The sequence below is a fragment of the Podarcis muralis genome, chromosome 7, assembly GCF_964188315.1.
Source record: "Podarcis muralis chromosome 7, rPodMur119.hap1.1, whole genome shotgun sequence".
NCBI classification, from domain to species: domain Eukaryota; kingdom Metazoa; phylum Chordata; class Lepidosauria; order Squamata; family Lacertidae; genus Podarcis; species Podarcis muralis.
Genome location: NC_135661.1, coordinates 41,542,805 through 41,564,041, shown reverse-complemented (window position 1 = coordinate 41,564,041; position 21,237 = coordinate 41,542,805). Strand labels below are relative to the sequence as shown.

The 21,237-nt window shown below is 47.6% G+C and overlaps 1 protein-coding gene across 2 annotated transcripts in view; it reads left to right on the top strand.

Moving 5' to 3' along the window:
* CPNE7 (copine 7) overlaps positions 1-21,237 on the top strand; it is a 42,354-nt gene that overhangs the window by 9,518 nt on the left and 11,599 nt on the right. The window contains exons 1-9 of one of the 2 annotated variants that reach the window (XM_028740013.2): positions 12,724-12,750; positions 12,846-13,028; positions 15,024-15,098; positions 15,343-15,417; positions 15,921-16,004; positions 16,750-16,839; positions 18,020-18,118; positions 18,663-18,749; positions 20,368-20,427. In XM_028740013.2, the coding sequence (XP_028595846.1) occupies positions 12,739-12,750; positions 12,846-13,028; positions 15,024-15,098; positions 15,343-15,417; positions 15,921-16,004; positions 16,750-16,839; positions 18,020-18,118; positions 18,663-18,749; positions 20,368-20,427 (765 nt within the window). In that variant the 5' untranslated portion in view covers positions 12,724-12,738. Of the gene's footprint in view, positions 1-12,723; positions 12,751-12,845; positions 13,029-15,023; positions 15,099-15,342; positions 15,418-15,920; positions 16,005-16,749; positions 16,840-18,019; positions 18,119-18,662; positions 18,750-20,367; positions 20,428-21,237 lie in introns of those variants that run through there. The other variant, XM_028740010.2, reaches the window with a different exon arrangement.

The following is a 21,237-nucleotide window of genomic DNA, read 5'->3' as shown; positions in this document are numbered from 1 at the left end:
TTCAGTGAGGTGAAGGCAATGCCCTCTTGATGTGCTCTGAGGCACCCTTCTCCGTTATCAAGTCACATACCTCAGGATTAAGCCCTGACAAGGAGATGTTCTGGGACTAAACCATGATTACTTGTGGCTTCAATTCCAGGTCAGCTCTGAGGCATTTTCCTGCCTGAGCTAAGGGCAAAGTGGTCTGTACCCCCCACCACTCCCAAGCTGCATTCCAAGTAGATAAACCAATTGAATTGGCAGTTATATCTTATTCCAATACTGCACCTGAGGGCAGCAGGCAGGTTTAAGACTCCTGCAGACGATCTGCTTCCTCAGCATTCATCTTGATTTGCCAGCACAAAGCTTATGTGGAGGTTAGACTGTGTCCAGTCTTTACTGAAATGGCTAGCGGAGAGGTTATACAACCATAAGCATTCACCCTGATTTGCCCTGCATGGTCTTTACACGTCTTCCTGCGGATCATTCATTCACCATCCCACACTTCTCAGTGCATTTCCCTGCCCTTTTCTTAACCACAAATAAGCCGGTGTCTTTTCAAAAGGCGGATTTGTTTCACCGGGGCAACAGAGCACTGTAATCTGCTTGAAATGCACAAGCCTACAGTTCCAGCATGTGCTTGAATTCCTCCTGCAAAATGCTGACAGCCTGGCAGCGGACTTAGGGTGCAGAGGGCAGGCTGCATGGCACCCACAGCTTTATCCTCCGACACCTTCCCTGAGCTGCCTGCCCTGCTCCATCAGCCGCCTGAGGCAGCTGGCTCACTCTGCACAATCTTGATTATTCTCTCTTGGAATGTCTTGGGAAATGAGGTTGGTTTGGTTTGCCCTGCTGCTGACCCCCGGGAGGGGGGCTTCTGAGGAGTCACAGCAGTCAATTGCTGGGTCACGACACCTGCAAACCACTCTCTGCTCACTCCCTCACCTGGGCCTGTTGCCAACCACCTCCTGCCTGCAATCTTCCTTTCCTTCCTTTGTGCACTTGCAAAGGAGAGGGAGAACGCCTGGCTTTCTTGTTGCTCCCGGCTCTCAGGCTGATTCCCTCTCCTCACTTCCCGGCACATGGCTCTTTTGTAACAGTTTCAGGGTTAATTGCCTGTAGCTTCAGATGCTCATTAGATGTTGGCACTGAAGGTTTTCATCCTCTGCATGAATCGCTGAGCAGGCAGTGGCAATAGAGGCCAGGCAGGTGGGCTAGAAGAGATGGACAGCCAGTCCCTTGAAGCGTCCAAGGCCCTTTTCTGCATCAGGGACTTCTGGGGTTGGAGAAGATGCTTTGGCTACCCATTCCAGAGGATGGAGGCTGATGTGCTCAGGCTGATGGACCTTCTGGCTCAGCTTGCAGAGGGAATGACAAGAGCCACCAGGCACCCCGGGGCATCAGAGCAGGTTGCTGGCACAGGGCATAAGAGAAGCCTGGCTCCTGGGTAAAGCCAAAGGGGGCCCATCTAGTCCAGCATCCTGTCTCACTGCAGGGCCAAATATATTGTGAAATGAATGAAGCTTAAGCTTCAGAGCCCTTAATCCTGGAGGGGCCCCAGACGCTGAAAAATGTGGTGTCTAGTTAAGTCACACAACTCAAAACAACATCTTGAGGACACAAAGCTGGGAGAGGCTAAAGGATCATTTCCAGAGGGGTTGCAGCTATGGTAAGTCAGTTGCAATGAAGTGTCTTGTGGCACCTTGAAGAGGAATGTGTTTTTATGACTGCATAGACATTAATGGGCTTCATCAGATGCAGGAAGTGTAGCCCTTCCGTGCCACCCTATTCATTTGGGTCTGAATGGAGACCATGCCTTCCTTTCCCACTAGAGATGTTAATTCACTCAGCATTGCCAAGTGGATTGTTTCATCGCCTGTCTCTGCTGTTGTAAAGCATCACTCTGCTCATCTCACATTCATTCTGGCTCTAATTGAATTGTCACTATGTGCACCTTTTGAATTTCATTTTCATCTGGCACCACGACTTAGAGCCTTTGGCCCCCTTACAAACTAAGTGCGCTCTCTCTCTCTCTCTCTCTCTCTCTCTCTCTCTCTCTCTCTCTGTCTGCAACTGAGAATTATGCTTCATGCTTCTAATGAAGTGGACCCCGTAAAATCCATGATAAAATTTACTGTTCATCTTCAAGGTGCCATAAAACCTATTGGGAGTTTCCCCCTCCCGAAGGGCGTTCTTACTATATTTGCAGTGATTAGTAAGAATGCAGGTGAGGTTTGGGACTTGAGAGCTCCTGGAATTCCTTGAACTTTCATGTCCTTCTTGCCTCTCCAAAAGGGGTTTCTTGTTTGCTACTAATTTGTGTAGTACCCTGCTCACGTTCTGCAACTTCCATGGCATCTTGAATATGGAAAGGGGGAAATGTTTGGGGGATTCAACCCTATTAAAATTTGTTCAGTTGCTCACAGCTGCTACATCGGTCCCAAAGGATTCATTTTCATCCAGTGTGTGGTAAAGAGTTCTGTGATACCCAAAAGCTTGCACAAGAGAAATCTTTCCAACCCTGTGCATGCGCACATGTGTCCATGCATGCCAGTGCTGTATAGAGCTTCCTTCTTAGGGTGTCTCATTATCATAAAAGGTTGGGGTGTCAGGTGCAGTAATAACATGGCTAGCTCTGGGTGCTCTAATGTGCCTTGATTTGCAGCGGGGGGTTACCCTGCAAGGTTGGCCTAGCCCTGCAAGCCCAATTGACTCAAGATGGGATGGTGGGGAAGAGCCAAAGATGCTGGTGTAAATCAGTTCTGCGGGAATGTGATTCCCCCCCATTGGGAAGTCGGCAGTGGGCTCTTCGAGAGAGTAAGGGAGCTTGCTGGATGACAAAGGAGGCCTCCTGCCAACCTTGGGAGCAAGCAGGCCAAGCCCTCATGTGTTGCACAGCGATAGCATTCTTCCCACTAATTCTCTCTTCCCTTGCAATTTGCATGATGAATGAGGGCTGTTAAAGCTTTCTGGATTGCTCAACTGCAGGGATGCACACACACAGTCCTCAGCTGTCCCTTTTCCTGTGGGATCAGACTTTACTGCAGTGATAAGCATAGTTGCTCACAGTGCACTCTTCAGTCCTCTTAGCTAGGTCCCAAACAGATGTCATGCTATCAACAAAGTGAATTTGATCAAGGTTGCCAACTGACCAGGAAAAGAATTGCCCCAGCTGCTCCTGTGCCACTAACGTTGGCTGGATGAGATGAAGCTTTTATGGCATGGAGGTCAACGCCGTCTCCTGTTACAATCTGCACAAGAGCACATGAAGTTACCTTTTACCAAGGAAGATAACTGGTCCATCTAACCCAGTATTGTCTACACTGACGTGCAGTGGCTTTCCAGGGTTTCAGGTAGAAATCTCTCTCAGCCCTACCTAGAGATACTGGGAATGAACCTGGGACCTCCTGTATGCAAGGCATATGTTCTGCCATTGAGCTACAGTTCCTGCTCTTCAGATTAAGCTGTTTTTAAAGGCACAGGTGCCTTGGTAAAAAAAAGTTGGCAACTGCTAAGCTGTGGGTCCCCGGTGCAAGGTCAGGAGAGACATCAGTGGCTGATAGAAAGGAGCAGCAGGAGAAGAAGTGTTTTGGTCAAGGGCAGAAGAATGGAAGGTTGCCAACATGCTGGGTTTGTTCAACAGTTCTTAAAAATTAGCAAAAATCAGCTGTTCTGCCTCTACTCAATCCCTGCTTGTAGCAGCCATCAACCAACGTACTTGCCAACTTTTGAAAATTCAAAAGAAGGCAAATTAGCATGCAATCCTAGACATGCCTACTCAGATGTGTAAGCACCACTGAGTTCAATGAGACTTACTCCAAGGAAATTGTGTATACAGGATTACAGCCTACACACATTTTCCCGGAAGAAATCTGTCAATTTTCTCGTTTCTCCTTTTTTCCAATCCTAAATTCAGTTATCCACACTTACACATCAGTTTGCAATTCATTAATTTTTCTAAGTCACCCTGAAAATTCTGCAGCCATTGCTTTTGACTCTCAGGCATCCCTTGAAAACCTTTTTATGCCGACAGGCTCTTGTAGCAGTTTAACTATTACTTTTTATTCAGTCTCTTTGATAATTATCTGTATTTTTTTTAAATGTTGATTGCTGTTGTTAGCTTTATATCCCACCTTCCACTCAAAGAGCTCAAGGCGGAACAGTTGCTTCTTCTGCTCTCCATGTTATCCTCACAACAACCCTGTGAGGTAGGTTAGACTGAGAGACTGACTGGTCCAAGCTCACCCAAGAAGCATAATGGCGGGGATTTGAACTCTGGTCTCCCAGGTCCCAGTCCAATGTTCTAACCACTATGCCACACTAGCTCTCTTTATGTTTTAGTGTTGTACAGTGCCCAGATATTTTATGATATGATATAGTGGTATAGAAATACTCCATAAATGCTGGAGTGGTAACTCCAGGATTGCATGGTCTGAGAGCGCCTCGAAAATGCCACTATTTCGCAGGAAGGGGGGGGCGGTTGTGATGTGCATACTGGAACTTAATGTTTGTGCCATTGAAGCAGATGAAAAGGCTCTGTTGCCCTGGTGCCACAAATCTGCTTTTAAAAAGAACTGACATCTGTGGTTTGGAAGAGCAACTGGGAAATGCATTGAAACACGGGGGATGAACAAAGAGCTAACGGCAAGACATAGAAGCACCAAACTAGGATGGATGCAGGCCAAGCTAGGATGAAGGCAGGACGAAGGCTCATTGTCATAGAACTTCCCTGCAAACAAATAAGAATGAAAGCTCAGTAAAAACCAGCTATGTTCTCCCCCCCCCCCCAACTTAAATTTTTATTGGTTTTCATCAAACCAGCTATGTTCTAAGCTCCACTCAGGCTTTGTGCAAGCAAATCAGGATGAATGCTCAATAAAGGAGGAGGTCATCAGGAAGAACCCTAAGGACCACAGACCCACAGCAACACTGCAAGACATCCTGAGGTGAGGGCACCAGACAGCTGCCGTGAAGAATAAAACAATCCAGCCCTCCTTGAATAATATAGATCTTAAGATTTGCATTAATACAGATCACAATCCTCACGAAGCCTAATTGTGGGGTTGGGGTGTGTGTGTCTCTAAACAGCTCAATTTTACAGCAGCACGGCCTACGTTATTATCTCTTTTTTAGTGTGTGTCATTATCCGTCATTTGTAAGTTCTGGGTCATGCGTCACCTTCTTACCAGACTGACAAAGTTGCTGCACGAAAGCTCTGCTATGTTTTTTTTTAATGTCTGAGCTACCTAGCAGCTAAGGTTTAGCAGAATCACATAAATTCTGGTCTTGAATGGATCTCTGCTTCAGCCTCTCTTCGTTCTACAAGGCTTACTTTAAATAAGCTTAGTTTCAGAATAGTTTCCAGAGGGATGCCTAGCCCAAAACTGTGCCAAAAGGGGCAGGGGGGGGGACATAATTCAGTGGTAGGGCATTTGCTTTGCATGCAGATGATCGCTGGTTCAATTCCTGGCATCTCCAGGTAGGGCTGCATAGGAAACCTGAAATCCTGGAGAGCTGCTTCCAGTCAGTGTAGGCTAGGGATGGGGAACCTTTTTAACCCAAGGGCTCCACTCAGTCCTGGGCAATCTTCTAAGGGCCACATGCCAGCAGAAGGTGGAGCCAGAGACAAGCAAGATTAATGACCAGAGTCCAAGGGCACATTCCATCCAGGCAAAAAGCAAAAAAGGGCTGGTGGAGGTATAATTAGGGAGGGTGTATGACATGAGCCAAGTTCCAAGGGCCAGAGAGAGAGGCTTGGAGAGCTGCATTTGGCTCCCTGACTCACGGGTAGGCAATACTGAGCTAGCTGGACTGCTGATCTGACTCAGAGTAAGGCAGCTTCCTATGTTCCTCTGCTCAACCATTCTCTGTCCCAGCATGGCAGAAGGCAATAAGCAGCCTGGGCAGTCCCAGCCTCAGCAGAGAAGTGGTGCGTTGCAGAACGAGAGAAGCCAAAGTGAGCCAAGCCACCAACGAACTGCAGGGGAGCCAAACCTAGAAAAGCCTCCTAAAAGCTAGATTTTTATTTTTATTTTTTATTTCAGTTAAACACCCTTCTCAATCCCAAATATATGACAGGCCCTGAGCAAAATGTGGCCCACCCACCTGGTCATTCCAGAAGAAATTTAATTGGCAGCAAGCAACACCTCTCATGATTCTTTCCTTTGGTCTAGCAAGCTGAGCTCTGGAAAGCGGACTCTAATTGCCTACCACATTGTGAAAAATCCACAGTGAAGCGGAAATGGAGCCGAACAAAGGTTGAATTAAGGGAGCCGCTTTCAGAGGGAGGGAAAGCAGCCTGAAAGTTGTTTAGGAGGAGGAGGAGAGTTGTCCAGTCCTAACTTTCGCCATCCCCTTCTCTGGCAGAGGCCCAGTAAGCCAGACTCGGCCTCGATTCTGGGGAAGAGCTACTTTGAAATGTGACGACGAAGAGACAATTATAGCAGAGCCAGAGAGCATGTGACGCTTTTCATCTGAGATCGCAGCTTTGTGTTCTTTCGTATCAATAGATCCAAGGCAGCATATTCTGAAGCCTAATCCAGTAGATAATGAGCCAGCTATGCACACCCACTTCTTTGGGCAGTTGGATCCATATTGTTCGAAATGCACTGTCCATACCCTAATAAACGTGTCTGCCTTTGAGGTGCTACAGGAATCTTGGCTGGTTTCGCTGCAACAGGGCAGCACAGCTGCTGCCTCTCTGCAAAAGGTCTCGTGTCTTGTTTGAAAGCTTCCCAAGGGCATCAGGCTGGCCTCTGCCAGAGAACAAAGCTCTGGTCTAAGTGGATCTTTGGCCCAGCACAGCATGGAAAGCGTCCTGAAGATCACCCTGCGAAAGGGACAGGTCTGAGCAGTGCTGAGCATAGTGAAAGTCTCCCTTCCTGGAACAAGCCCGCTTGGCTGTTGCTGAGGCTAATTTATTGTCTGAAGCAGGCAGTGCAAACCCACTGTTTGCACTTAGATGGCATGGCGAAAATCAATATTGAAATGGGCTCTTGTATTTTCGAGGGAGCCCAGCCGTCTTGGCCAATATTAGCGGCCATGGAAAATCACTTTGGCCAGCATCCCAACGGCGCGCTTTGCCCTGACGTTGATAAAGTTACCATTTTGTGCTTTGTCGTTATTTAAAAATCATTACAGAAGTACAGCAATCTAGCAGTGATTTCTGCCTTCCTCTGGGAGCGTCCGATAGCTGCTCAGGCTTCCGTGGACAAAGGGTTATTGGCAGCTGGCACCGGGGCCAACTCCACAGCTCGGCACCTGTTGCTTGCTGTGCAACCAGGGCAGCCCTGAGGGTGGGAGAGGAAACAACCATTTACCTTTCCTGGTTGCTGGTTAGTGAAAGGCTGCCTTTACAGTGTAGATCAGGGATTCTCAGTTTGTGGGACTCAGACCCCAGGGGTCTTAGTAACCCAGCCAGGGAGTCCGTGGCACATATCCCTCAACTTTCTTGAGACATCCTGTTTTGGGGGGCTGTGCTCTTGCATGAGAGCATGGCACCCAAAAGCGTGCAAGATCATGGCCAGATACACATCTCATATGAGATTGCAATTCCCAAAAATGTGTGGTTTGAGGCAACATGCTCTTGTGTGGATCATCTGTAGCCTGGAAGACACACATCCCAGTTTTCTGCTGGGGCATGTTGGAGGGTAGGTTGGCACCATTCACATATCAAAAACTACCACAGAGACATCAACATTTTCAAAAGTAAGGAGTCCATGGCTTAGCTTTTGAAAGACAAGGGGTCTGCAGTACTTCACTCATTGGAAACCACTGGGATAGATCACCTATCTCTGTGCAACTGAAAATGGGCGGCTCATCCCAGCATCTTTGCAAAGATCTCTTTGTTTCCAGGCTACATGCCAGGGTAACGCCTGCCCCACTGCAGATAAACACATGCTCCAGAATCCACTAAAGGCAGAACACAATGGGGATAATATTCCAAAGTCTCATTTCCTGCAACTAGCACAGCCTCCTTCAAGCTGGGGCCCTCCTGATGTTTTGGCCAGTTGGGGCTGGTGGGTATTGTAGTCCAAAACATCTGGGAGGACCCAAGGTTGAGGGAGGCTCAACCCGTTCAAGGAAACTCAACCTCAGCCTCATTTTTTTGTTTCTCTCAAAGCCCCCTGCTGTTCAGCGCAACTGGACAAGCAGCTTTGAAGCGGCTGTCGCTTAGTGGGAAGAACTGAGCCAATCCATTAAACAGAAAATCCCAGCCAGCAGCTCCAGCTGGAGCATACATGATGGACAGGACTTGGAAGCTGTCCTTTCCGCTCTGACATGTCCAGTTTGGCCACTGACTCTTGGCATTAAACCCTCAGAGGAGGTCTTGAGGGATGGCGAGCGCTGCTCCAGGATGATCTTAGCTGTACGTTTGGAGGAGATTAGAGCTGACAGTTATTGCATCAAATTAATAAATCCCTGCTCATTAGGGGGGAGGTTTTTGGTGAAGTTTCCTGAGATGAAGGAGCTTTAGGGGAATCGATTGCCACGGAGCGTGCATCCCTCCGGCTGGCTCATTGAAACTCAAATGAAATCAGGATTTGGGGAAGCAAATGGAAGGGCCCTCCCTGCTGCTGCGTAATCAATATGGAAAGCAGAGAGGCATTGTGCCAGGCTAATCTTGTTCCCTTCCCTGCCAGGGTGAGAAAGAAAGTTCTCACTTTCAGGTGGGAAAGCAAGCAAGAGCACTTTCTTCCCTCCCCCAAAGGAAAAGGCTGCTGGTCTGAAAGGCTTTAATTCAGTTTGAGGAATTGGGAACAAATAAAAAAAGAAATCGCTTTTGGACAAACAGCACCAGGAGCGTCTCCTGCACAAGCTCATTGAGCGGAGAGGGATCTGTTCCATAGGGCCCCAGCACACCTGCACTCCTCCCATTCACCTGCCTCCTTCTCCAAGGCATGGCCAACTCTGTCATCGGCTCCTGCCGCAACCAACTGACACCATCTCCACTGCCACAGTGTGCCAGAACTGGAGAGCAGAGGCACTGAAAGTGGTGCCCGCAGAAGGAAAGCTGCAGATGGCTTGTGCAAGCCAGCCAAGCCACATTCCTGGGGAATGTCAATGCCAATCTGAATTGCTATGAAGCAGTGTCACCCTGGCACCCTCACTGGCACCCCAAGGGATGCTGTCATGCAGTTGCTGGTGCCAGCCCTGATGGAATATGGAGCTATAGTGGATTCTGATGCCATCATTGTGCTTGCGTGTGTTGGGACAGGGGCAGTGAAGGGATAGCAAGTGAAAGAAAGCTCAGGCTGCCTGGGATAGATTCATAGGAAGACACCTGATACTGAGTCAGGCCTTTGGTTTATCTAGCTCAGTATTATCTGCTACACTGACTAGCAGCAGCTCTCTACAATTTCATGAAGGGGTCTCTCCCACCCCTATGTGGAGATGCTGGCGACTGAACCTGGGACAGCCACTGATCCACCACTGCCTAGGGGGAGTTGTTGTTTACAGAGCACTACTCACATACTAGGAACAGAGGACCTGTGATCTACTCTAGACAAGAGAGAAAGGGGACAGCCACTGACCAAGTAAGCAGAAGGGCTAGGGAAGGGCCTCCTTTTTATTTTGCATTCCTGATTATTTGTGCTTATAATGGTATTGGGGTGGTCTCACGAGGTTCTGCTTCCCATACTGTTTGCACCTGCAAAAGTTTTTGGACTGCTTCATTTCCAGTCGGTGCATGTCCCATAACTTTCTGCTGACATCCGGCAACTTTCCATACCCCAAATGTTCTGGCTTTTTTTTTTTTTTTTGCCTCGCTTTTTGCAGCACTTTCACTCCAGATGGCCATGATGTGGTGACATTGGGGAATTATTACAGGATAACTCATCATTCAGACAGATGTGTGGATGGGTCCAGTTTGTACCCACCGCCAGCGAACTATGGTTGCATCAGTGTTGAAGTATACGCTGCAAAAAAAACCCAAGCACCAGTCTGGAGTGGCCCTCTTGACGCTGGTGGAGAGGCAGGGCAGGTACCTTCAGCTTGAGGCTGCCAGTCACCCTGACAATCTCCCCGCCCCCCAAAAAAACCTGGCACCCTCACAAAGCCTCCCCACAAAAACTGGGATCAGTGCCTGAGGAATGGCTCATTAGCATCTCATCTGCATTCACCACAGTAACGATTCCATTCCCCGAATGTTTAGGCAAAATTCTATTCCATTTCCATAAGAGTGTCAGTTTCTATCCCTTAAGAAGGTAGGTAGGAGGAGGAGAGGAAGGGAGGGAGCTGTGATGCTATCCGGGTGCCGCAAATAACCAGCCTCAAATAACCAGCCCTCTGGAGCTTGAGATAAAGGGCAGGAGAAGGCACTCACTCTTCCCTTCCCTTCCTACCATGAATATCGCAAGCGCAGATCCTTTCCTTCATCAGAATAATTCCACTGCTAATCCAGGAGAGAGAAAAAGAGAGAGAGAGAGAGAGAGAGAGAGAGAGAGAGAGACTCTGATATTGCTAATGTAGAGAACGCAGGGAACAGGGCCTGCAGATTTGCAGCATTTTCTCTGACATTTCATATTAATTATAAAAAAAAATTGGCTCCAGAATTCGTGTTCTTACTGGAAATAAGGCCTTTTAATTTAGGCTATAAAAGTCCACTGTCCATGTGTGTCTGTGTTTACAAAGCTGTTACTTCTGAAGAACTCTTGGTTGGGTGTTTTGGTTTTTTTAATTACTCATTTCTATTTTTTATATATTCAACATACTCATATGAGCCATCATGTGAGCTTTATTTTGTTTAAACCAAATGGTTGCATATAATTTAAAATGATAAAATAAAAAATACAAGGAAACTCAGTGTTAATATCTGCAGAAAGCAGCAAAGCAATAATATCCAGCAGAAATAACCAACTGGGGGAAAACAAAAACTGCATCAGTAACATGCTGGAAGTCCTGGACAAGCATAAAAACTCTCTGCCTAGCACTGGAAGACAGGGGACTTACAGGTAGGTCTCTGGAGAAGAACATGAAGCTCATCACTTAGCTGGTGAAGCCCTGAGTTTACTTTCAGTCACAGGAAGCTGCATTCTATTGAGTCAGGCTGATGGTCCATCTAGCTCAGTATTTGCTTGTCTTTAAGGTGCCACGGGACCTTAAGGGATACGGGTGGTGCTGTGGGTTAAACCACAGAGTCTAGGACTTGCCAATCAGAAGGTCGGCGGTTTGAATCCCCACAACGGGGTGAGCTCCCGTTGCTCGGTCTCTGCTCCTGCCAACCTAGCAGTTCGAAAGCACGTTAAAGTGCAAGTAGATAAATAGGTACCGCTCCAGCGGGAAGGTAAACGGCATTTCCGTGTGCTGCTCTAGTTCACCAGAAGCGGCTTAGTCATGCTGGCCACATGACCCGGAAGGTATACACCAGCTCCCTCGGCCAGTAAAATGAGATGAGCGCTGCAACCCCAGAGTCGGTCATGACTGGACCTAATGGTCAGGGGTCCCTTTACCTTTACCATTAAGGTGCCACAAGACTCTTAGCTGTTCTGAGTGGCAGCAGATTTCCACAGTTTCAGATGGAGTTTTCCTAGCCTCACCTCAGTTTTCATGATTTTGAATAAGAGCTGATTTCAATAGGAACATTGGAAGCTGCCTTCCAATCGTAACAAGCAGCAATCCACAGAAAAAACTGATTGGCATTTGCTTCAGTTCAGCAGTAAAGTGCAGGTTTTCCCAGGTAAGCTGCCAGGACAAATAATAATAATAAACACACTAACCCTAACCCTAAAGTCCACAGAGTTCTAAAGTCTGCACCTGTGCCTAGTAATGTGGCACAGAAGGAAGTCAGGATGAGTCCTGAGTCAGACCATTGGTCCATCTAACTCAGTATCGTCTTCATTGGCTAGCAGTGGCTCTCCAGAGTTTCAGACAGGGCATTTTTCTCTGCCCAAACTACAGGTGCCAGGGGTTTAAACTGGGTGTATGTGCTGTACCACTGTGTGACAGCCCTTTCTGAACTCAAAAATAATGCATACATACCCCTGTCCCTTTTGCATTCTGTTTTAATATGAACTAGAAGAACAAATGCTTTGGTGAGCTGGACTCAGTGATATTTCACCAACAAGGCATAGGGGAAGGAGGAAGTGATCAGAGTTGGGTCTGTCTTCACCACAGACTCTGTGTTCTGGCTCAGGGACACCAAATGGTGACTCCAGCATGCAGTGTTTCAACCTCCTCCCGCTACAGGCAGTTAATGGCACCAGTCTGCCTGCTTTGCCTGCTCAAGAAACTGGCATTACTCCGGGTGTAGTGACCCTGTCTCCTCTCCCCTTCTTTATAATGTCTACACTATGTTTAGGCTACAGTTCTGTGCACACTTAACTTGTCATTCAGCTCTGCAAAGTACACCAGTGGGACTCACTTCTGAGTAAGCAACATGCCTAGGATTGCACTGTGAATTTGCAAAACAGCCTACAGCCTTTGTTCTGTATTAACTCTCACAGCAACGCTGTGAGGTTTGCTGCTCTTGTTCTCAGAGACCACAAGTAGGTCAGTGGCAAAGGTGGTTGGACTTGGATCTGATGTCCACGGCTGGCTGGCCCAGGGCATTTTGCTGTCTCAGGCGAAATGGCACCTCCCCACTCCATGAAAAAATCTAACTGGCCTGGCAGCTGAATCTTATTTTGACACTGGTGATAGGATGGGGTCCTCTACTTGCACTGAGCACAGCAGACAGACTGCATGGTACATCCATCTGTGTTCAATTCCTGCCCCTCAAGATATGCCGCAAGAGGTAGTTGCCTCGCTCTGCCTAAGAATATGGCCAGCCCTGTGAGTGGCTCATTTCGAAGCTTTCTTTCCACTAACCCTGAACTTGATATTCCACTCATCTTGAATGTCTGTTTTTCCTTCCATGCGTTCCACAGGTGGACCGATCAGAGGTCATCAGAAGCAACCTGAACCCCATCTTTGCCAAGGTCTTCATGGTTGACTATTACTTTGAGGAGGTGCAGAAACTGCGGTTTGAGGTGTATGACATTCATGGCCACAGCAGCATTGGGACCCACGATGACGACTTCTTGGGCGGCATGGAATGCACAGTGGGCCAGGTAAGGAGGGGCAGGTGCCGCCACATGAGGTTGGCACAAACAGTGGTAGCAGAACAGAGCAGCTCTCCTTTGCTCCAAGTGAGAGAAAGAGAAAGAGCTGCATGGCCAATCTGGGAGCCAACAAAAAGGCCCAGTCCTAGTTCAGTATTGCATTGCATTGCATCTATATCCCACCTTTTCTCTAAGGTGCTCAAGATGGTATATGTGGTTCTCCCTGTCCTTGTTTAATCCTCACAACAACCCTGTGAGGTAGGCTGAGCTGAGAGGGAGTGACCAGCCCAAGGATATATTTTATCCGTCAGCACAGCAGTTTGTAACCAAATGAATGTGGACCAAAAAATTGCTAAGGATTGCTTGGATGAACTTGAATTGAGCTGTGCATTGAATGTGAACTGAACTAATCCATTTTGCAAAGGGACAAATGTGAACTGGATTCAGTTCCCTTTTAGATTTGCTGAAGCTGAGCTCAAACGAGTCCCTTTTTAAAATGGACTTTCCGAATTCTGCAAAGAGCTGCCATCCACTTTCCTGCTGTGGCTCGTCCATGGCGATTGCCCCTTAAAAGCAAGAAGCAGCATGCGGACTGGAGCTCTCCACTCTCTCTTGCCATGGGATAATTGCCAGCCATTGCCAGCCTCCTGTGGCTTTGCTGTGTGGCTCATGTGCAAAAGCACTGATGAGCACGTATCTTGAGGCTCTGAGCAGCTTCCACGGGTCTGCCTGCTGAGTCTCCCCCACGCCCAGCATGCTGCAGGATTCCCCCTCATTGTGCTTTTTTGTCAGGCAGAACCATTGTGTGACTCACCCATTTTGGTCCCTGAGCCAGTGTTGAGATCATTTCCCATTAAAAAAAACCATAAGAAGAGCCTGCTGCATCAGACCTATGGCCCATCTAGTCCAGCATCCTGTTCTCACAGTGGCCAACCAGCTGTTTGTGGGAAGACCACAAGCAGAAAGTGAGCGCAATAGCACTCTCCCCCTTTGTGATTCCCAGCAGCTGTTATTCAGAAGCATTACTGCCTCTGACAGGGAAGGTAGGGCATAATCACCAGGGTTAGTAGCCACTGATAACCCTCTCCTCCATGGATTTGTCCAATCCTCTTTTAAAACCATCCAAGTTGGTGACCACCGCAGCCTCCTGTGGGAGTGAGCTCCATAACTATGCATTGCATGTCTATGCTCTGGTAACCTCTAGGTTAGGTTCCTGAAACGTGTTATATGTGGGACTGCCTCAAGCTCCTTCCTGCACCCCAATATGCCAATAGACTCCAACACTCCTTCCAAATGAAGCAGTGCATCACATGGAGGGTGTAATAACGCATGAGGAATGGTATACTGGGGGCCCTGCAGAGCAGAGATAAAAGAGGTGACGCTTGCTAGTGAGCCAAGGCAAGTGTCACTGGGAAGGTGTCTTGTGGGATATACTTGCGCGATTGTTTGACCCCCATAGTGCCCACTTTATCACTTCAATCTGTTATAGATGCTGTATAATAGTCATTCCTCACTTGTACAAAAATTGAAATTCGTAGACTCACAGATTTGGAAGGCCTCCCGAGTGTCATCTAGTCCAACCCCATTTAACTAAGTCCTGCTCAAAATCCACCCATTGAAATTAATGAACCGAAGTAAGTCATGTCCATTAACTTCAATGGGTCTACTCCTGAGTAGGAGTGGTGTTGAATTCCAGTGTGGCAGCACCCACACTTTGGAACTCCCTGTCTATTGACATCAGGCAGGCACCTTCTCTATACTGCTTTCAACACCAACATTATTCTTGAGGCAAGCCTATCAACACAGATGTTGACGTGTTTTGATTTCTTTTTAACTTACTGTTCATCTCCATTATCTTTTAAAGGTTTTTGATTGATTGCTTTTAACAGATTTTTCGTGTTCATTTTAACATTTGTTGCGAAGCACCTTGAGTTTTATTACAACCAAGCAGCACAGAAAACACGGTCAAATAAACAAATCTTTTCTTTCTGCCCTCCTTTGCAGATTGTGGCCCAGAAGCGGGTGACCAAGCCTCTGTTCCTGAAGTACGGGAAGTATGCGGGCAAGTCCACCATTACGGTGAGCAGCTCAGTCACAGAAGCGGACATTTTATGACAGCCTTCTGGCCTCCATGACCTGAGGCACTGTGGGGATTATGGGTTTGTTTTGGTTTTGTTCTTGTTTTTATTAGGTATTTTATGTTTTTATTTTGTATTTTTATGCTGTGAACTGCCCGAGATTTTCAGGTGAAGGGTGATATACAAAGTTAATAAATAAAATGGCTTCTGACTGGCCTCCCTCTTGAACCTCCGCCCCACAACAGGTGACGTCTGAAGAGATTTCTGGGGACAATGGTTTTGTGGAACTGTTCTTTCGAGCGAAGAAGCTGGATGACAAGGTAACAGGGGCCACAAAGGACCCATCTCTCTCTCCCCCCCCCTTCTCTCTCTCTCTCTCTCTCTCTCTCTCTCTCTCTCTCTCTCTCTCTCACACACACACACACACACACACACACACACACACAGCAAGCAGCATGGTGGTTGAGCCTTCCCATTTTTAGCCACATTCTGTTGGGAGGTCTGGTTCTGGGCTCTTTATTGACGCACCCGTGGGCGGAGGGGAGCCAACAACATAATACATCTAATTAATTATTATTAAGCATATAAGAAGAACCCTGCTGGATCAGGCCAACTGGATGCCTGTGGGAAACCTGCAAGCATGGATTTCCAGCAGCTGATATTCAGAAGCATTACTGCCTCTGGCTGTGGAGGCAGAGCATAGCCATCACAGCTTGTATTCTTCGATAGCCCTCTCCTCCATGAAATAACAGCAGCAACAACAACAATAATAATAAATGACCTGGCATCAAGATCATGGGACTCAAACCCTCTCTCCCCACAGGATCTCTTCAGCAAATCAGATCCCTTTTTGGAGATCTACCGGATCAATGATGATGGGAGTGAGCAGCTGGTTCACCGCACAGAGGTAAGAGTGTACAGCAGAGACCAAAAGGTGTAATTCCCCAATACATTCACTCCTGGCCAGCTGACTGAGAACCCAGAGTGGAATAGAGAATGAGGGTTCAGATCCAGGTGTGTTGCTCCTTTATTCATCTTTGAGCTGGTCTTTCTAAAATCCTGGAGAAATGTTGGGGGCAAGCAGTGAGATCACCTCTTTTACACCTTCCTCAGGAACTAGAGGCAACTGGAATGTCCTGAATCATGTGTTTATTTACTGGAATTTCACAAGGGCCTTAGAGAGAGATACGTTGGTGGGGGGGAGCTCATGTCCACAGAAGCAGGCTATAAAAGCACTACTAGCCTTAAGAAAACCACAATAATACTACCACAAGGAGAGAGAAAACCAGAACTGTGCATTCTAAAGGGGTGAAAGCCACAACAGGGAAAGAAACCTGAAATGTAAATGTAGAAAGAGACTACAGTAGTTTACCCTTCACAGAGCTATAGTTCCCAGCAGCCTTAACAAACTACAGTTCCTAGGGTTCTTTGGGAGGATGCCATGCATTTCAAATGTATGGTATGGATGCAACCTCTGATGCAATCCAAGCCAGGAAGTCTTCAGGCAGTTTGGGGAAATGCTCAGGCTCTAGCTGAGGTGAGCCTCCGGGTGAAGGGAGTCAAGAATGGAGGCAGCCCCCTGAGAAGAGAAGTCCGCTCTGCAAGACTTTGCTGTCAGGAATCACCAGCCCTCTCCTGCCTGTGCTTTGCAGTTTGTCAAGAACAACCTGAGTCCCGTGTGGGAGCCATTTAAAGTCTCACTGAACTCCCTGTGCAGCTGTGAAGAGAAGCGGAAGCTGAGGGTAAGTCCAAAATGGGGAAGGGGGGGGAGCCTGTGACTGGACAGCACACTCAGCAGGGAGGCTGACCATGCCAATAGTGTAGGGATGAATTCAGAAGTGCAGGGTCACTTCATGATAGTCACAGCAACGCCCCCTTACTGCCATGCTCCCTTCTAAGAGTATACAAGCAATAATTTTTTAATTATAAAATAACAATCATTAGGGATGCATTGCAATGATCAGTGCAGATTTCCACGTGCTGCCTTCCAGCGAGATCTATTATTTAAGTTGATGGAAAATGCACAACTTGCGGATTTAACATATAGAATAAGTGAGCAAGAAGAACATACATTTAAAGAAGGCTGGAAAACGCTTCTTAAGTATATGGAAAATATCTGTGTACAGTTGAAAACGCTGGCAGCATAAAGATAAATTCAACAGAGTAAATAATTTTAGATGGATGTAATAGTGGAAAACCAATTGGCATGGTTATTGTAAAATATGCAGGGACGTAAGATATGCAAAATGAACCATGGAAAGAGAAGAATGGATGTCATTGGATTTGTTAAAGGGTATGTAAAATGTTTGTTTGAAATTGTAAAACAGAAATTTTATATATATATATATATATATATATATATATATATATATATATATATGTGAGAGATCTATTATTTTCTGTCCACATAAATGAGCAAATGATCTAGAGTGCTCTAATATCTAGTTGTGGTTTCCATGAAGTTTCATTGTACATAGCAGAACATGCACTTTCTCTTGAAAGGGAAACACCTTGTGTTTCAGTGTTCCAAAAGGCTTAGCTTTGGAGCATCCAGAACCATCACTACTCCAGCCTCCTCTGTGTTTTTCCTGTGTGCCTTCTCCAGAGTGACCCTAGGAGCCAATCCTTAGTGGCAGACTCACCTCCTTTCATTCTGATTGGCTCCAATCAGCACAAAGGGTGAGAAGGCTTCTTCTCAGTGCTCCCCTTTCATGCTGATGGGGCAGTTCTAGGATGCTGGAGACTGGAACTCTGCTGGGACCCTGCTGCAGAAATAGTAATGGATCTTTGACCCTTGCCTCCAACCCTGGACCATTCCACCACTGGGCCTTGCACCAGAAGGGGGCTTGCTCACCCTTTCCACGCACTAAGCATCTCTCTCTCTCTTTCTCTTTCTCTTTCTTTTTCTCTCTCCGCATTCAGTGCGTCGTATTTGACTATGACTCCCGGGGCAAACACGACTTCATCGGAGAATTTTACACCACCTTTGAGGAGATGCAGAAAGCGATGGGGGGCAACAAGGTTGGTGTGTGGAGAGGAGTGTGAGAGAGGCCCATGGGGCAGCCCACATCTGCTTGTAATGGACAAGGGTTCCCCCTCTCATTTAGGGGGCCCCTTGAGCAAGACATGCTCCACGGGGCCCCCTCTGCCAGTGAGCCAACCTCCTCCTTGCAGAAGGGCTCTTTTCAGTGGGGCCCTGCTGGGGTGGGGACCCTTGGCAGATGCCTAACCATGCCATCCCTTGGCACCAGCCCTTCCCACCCGCTTTCCCTTTCTTTGTTCTAGAGGACTTAGCGTGAGCATGCCCTGGGAAGGATGCCCCAAGGCTTGGCATACACACAGTCAGGTTTCCCTTTCATTCAGACCTTACCTGGTCCCAGCTGAACACAACATATGTCCAGTACCAGGTGTTGTGATCTCACTTGCTCAGACCCCCACTTGTCTTGTTGGAACTTGCAAGGGAGTCACCTGGAATGGGAAGGGAACACTTGCATTTCTCAGCAGTACATATCTCTCATAAGGGCACGGCGTACCTACTCACCTTGGCTTCTCCTCCCCAAATCAGATCCAGTGGGATTGTATGAATCCGAAGTACAAGCTGAAGAAGCGAAACTACAAGAACTCGGGTGTGGTCATTCTCTTAGACTTGAAGGTGAGTTGTGCGGTGGGGGAAATGTACACAGGATGGGACAGTTTTCCTCTGAGAGAAGAGGCTGCACAGTGCCTGGGGGAGGGGGAAATCTATATGAGTAGAGATAAAAGGGTAGCAAGACATCTTTGCAACCCAGCAGAAACACTGAGCCTTTTGCTGCTGGCTACCCCTTCACTTCACTTCACAGGGACGCGGGTGGCACTGTGGGTTAAACCACAGAACCTAGGACTTGCTGATCAAAAGGTCGGCGGTTTGAATCCCTGCGACGGGGTGAGCTCCTGCCAACCTAGCAGTTCGAAAGCACGTCAAAGTGCAAGTAGATCAATAGGTATCGCTCCGGCGGAAAGGTAAACGGCGTTTCTGTGCGCTGCTCTGGTTCGCCAGAAAAGGCTTTGTCATGCTGGCCACATGACCTGGAAACTGTACACTGGCTCCCTCGGCCAATAAAGCAAGATGAGCGCCACAACCCCAGAGTCGGTCACGACTGGACCTAATGGTCAGGGGTCCCTTTACCTTTACCTTTACCCCTTCACTCCCCCAGTCTGGCTGTGTCAGTTTGGTATCAGAGAGTAGGGATGAGGAAGAAACTTGAAACTTGATTCAGTTTGCATTAAAAGGCGGAACTGACCCCATTTACACTTTCCCAAACAGTAAGCAAACTAATTCATGGCCATCTTCAAAATTCGCAGTTCTGAGAATTTTGTAAAGTACTTCTCTAAACAAGTAAGGTGTTCATAAATATTGTACATCTAAAAGAGTAAAGCATGCATATAAATGCATATGATGGTGAAAGTAACATACAAATATGCATTACATATGGGGAATTTGCTTTGGAAAAATGTTTATGCTTGGCAAAACTGCATACAGGGTTATATATATTGGATGAAATTAACACTGAAATGCTGATGAAAACATTAAAAAACAACAACAACTAACCGATGTGAAATTGCAGAGAACTGAATTTAAGAGTGGAAAAAAATGAGAAATGGAGAGAAAGCAAGGTGGAGTATATTTGCCCATCTCTGACTGGGAATTTCTCCAAATCTTTCCCCTCTGGAATCTGGTGGGTTGCTGAGCTGTAAGCAAAGTCAGAGGGACGCGGGTGGCGCTGTGGGTAAAACCTCAGTGCCTAGGAATTGCCGATCGTATGGTTGGCGGTTCGAATCCCCGCGGCGGAGTGAGCTCCCATCATTCGGTCCCAGCTCCTGCCCACCTAGCAGTTCGAAAGCACTCTTAAGTGCAAGTAGATAAATAGGTACCGCTTTATAGCGGGAAGGTAAACGGCGTTTCCATGTGCTGCGCTGGTGCTGGCTCGCCAGCTGCAGCTTCGTCACGCTGGCCACGTGACCCGGAAGTGTCTTCGGACAGCGCCGGCTCACGGCCTCTAGAGCGAGATGAGCACGCAACCCTAGAGTCGGACACAACTGGCCCGTACAGGGCAGGGGTACCTTTTACCTTTACCTTTTAAGCAAAGCCAGGTCCTTATTGAATTCTCTCCCCACACACATTCAACCTGGATGTGCAGCCTTAATGGCTGCCTCCTCATGCCTGGAAGACTGCAGGAGGGAGGTGGATATGCCCACCCATGGCATTGGCTAACACGCTCTTTGTCTGAAAGATTCACAGGGTCTACTCCTTCCTGGATTACATCATGGGTGGTTGCCAGATCCACTTCACGGTGAGTAGCAACACTTGCCTTCCCCCGCTGCACAGTGAACCCCTTCTAGCCTCAATGGAACATCATAGGATGGTCTGGGTTTTTAAGGCAAGTCTTCTGATGAGTGTGTGTCTTTCACTGGAGCATTAGGGCAAATGGGGCACTGCCCCAACAACCTCAGTCTATGTTCAGCCATCCCCACCTGCCTGCCTTCTTACTTCCAACCAGTCCTATCAGATTCCTCCTCCTCAATTACAAGCGTTGTCCTTGTAGAATTCAGCAGGGAGAAGGAGGATGGGGACAAAACTAGAGCTAGTTGGCTCTGCCTGCCATTGGCTCTGGCGCCACCTACTGTTGGGCTCCCTCCCTTCTACCCTACCAGTCCCAATGGGCACCAGCACCGATGCTCAGCCTGGAGGAGAAAGATGGAAACAAAAGCAGAACGTGTTTGCTCTGCCTGTTGTTGGCTCTGGCTCCACCTACTGTTGGCCTCCCTGCCTTCCACCCTACCAGTCTAAATGGGCACCAGTGAGCCCTTTATATTTCCATATGTGAAGCAATAACACCCTGCCTTTTCACATGCAAGAAATCCGTGGGAGCCTGTCACTGTCCTGGATCGCCATGGTGGTTTGAAGTTTCAAAAGCATATTCCACACATTGCAGTAGAACAGAAATACAGAAAACCCTCCAAACACTGCATATGCTCAAAGGCTGCGTAGATCTCAGCAAAGATGCTAGGCTTGTCAACTCTCCTCCATATGGGGATGTCACTTCCCTGGTTGCTGTCGCTAACACTCTTGTAGGATACAGGCTTAGGGCATGCTATCTGCA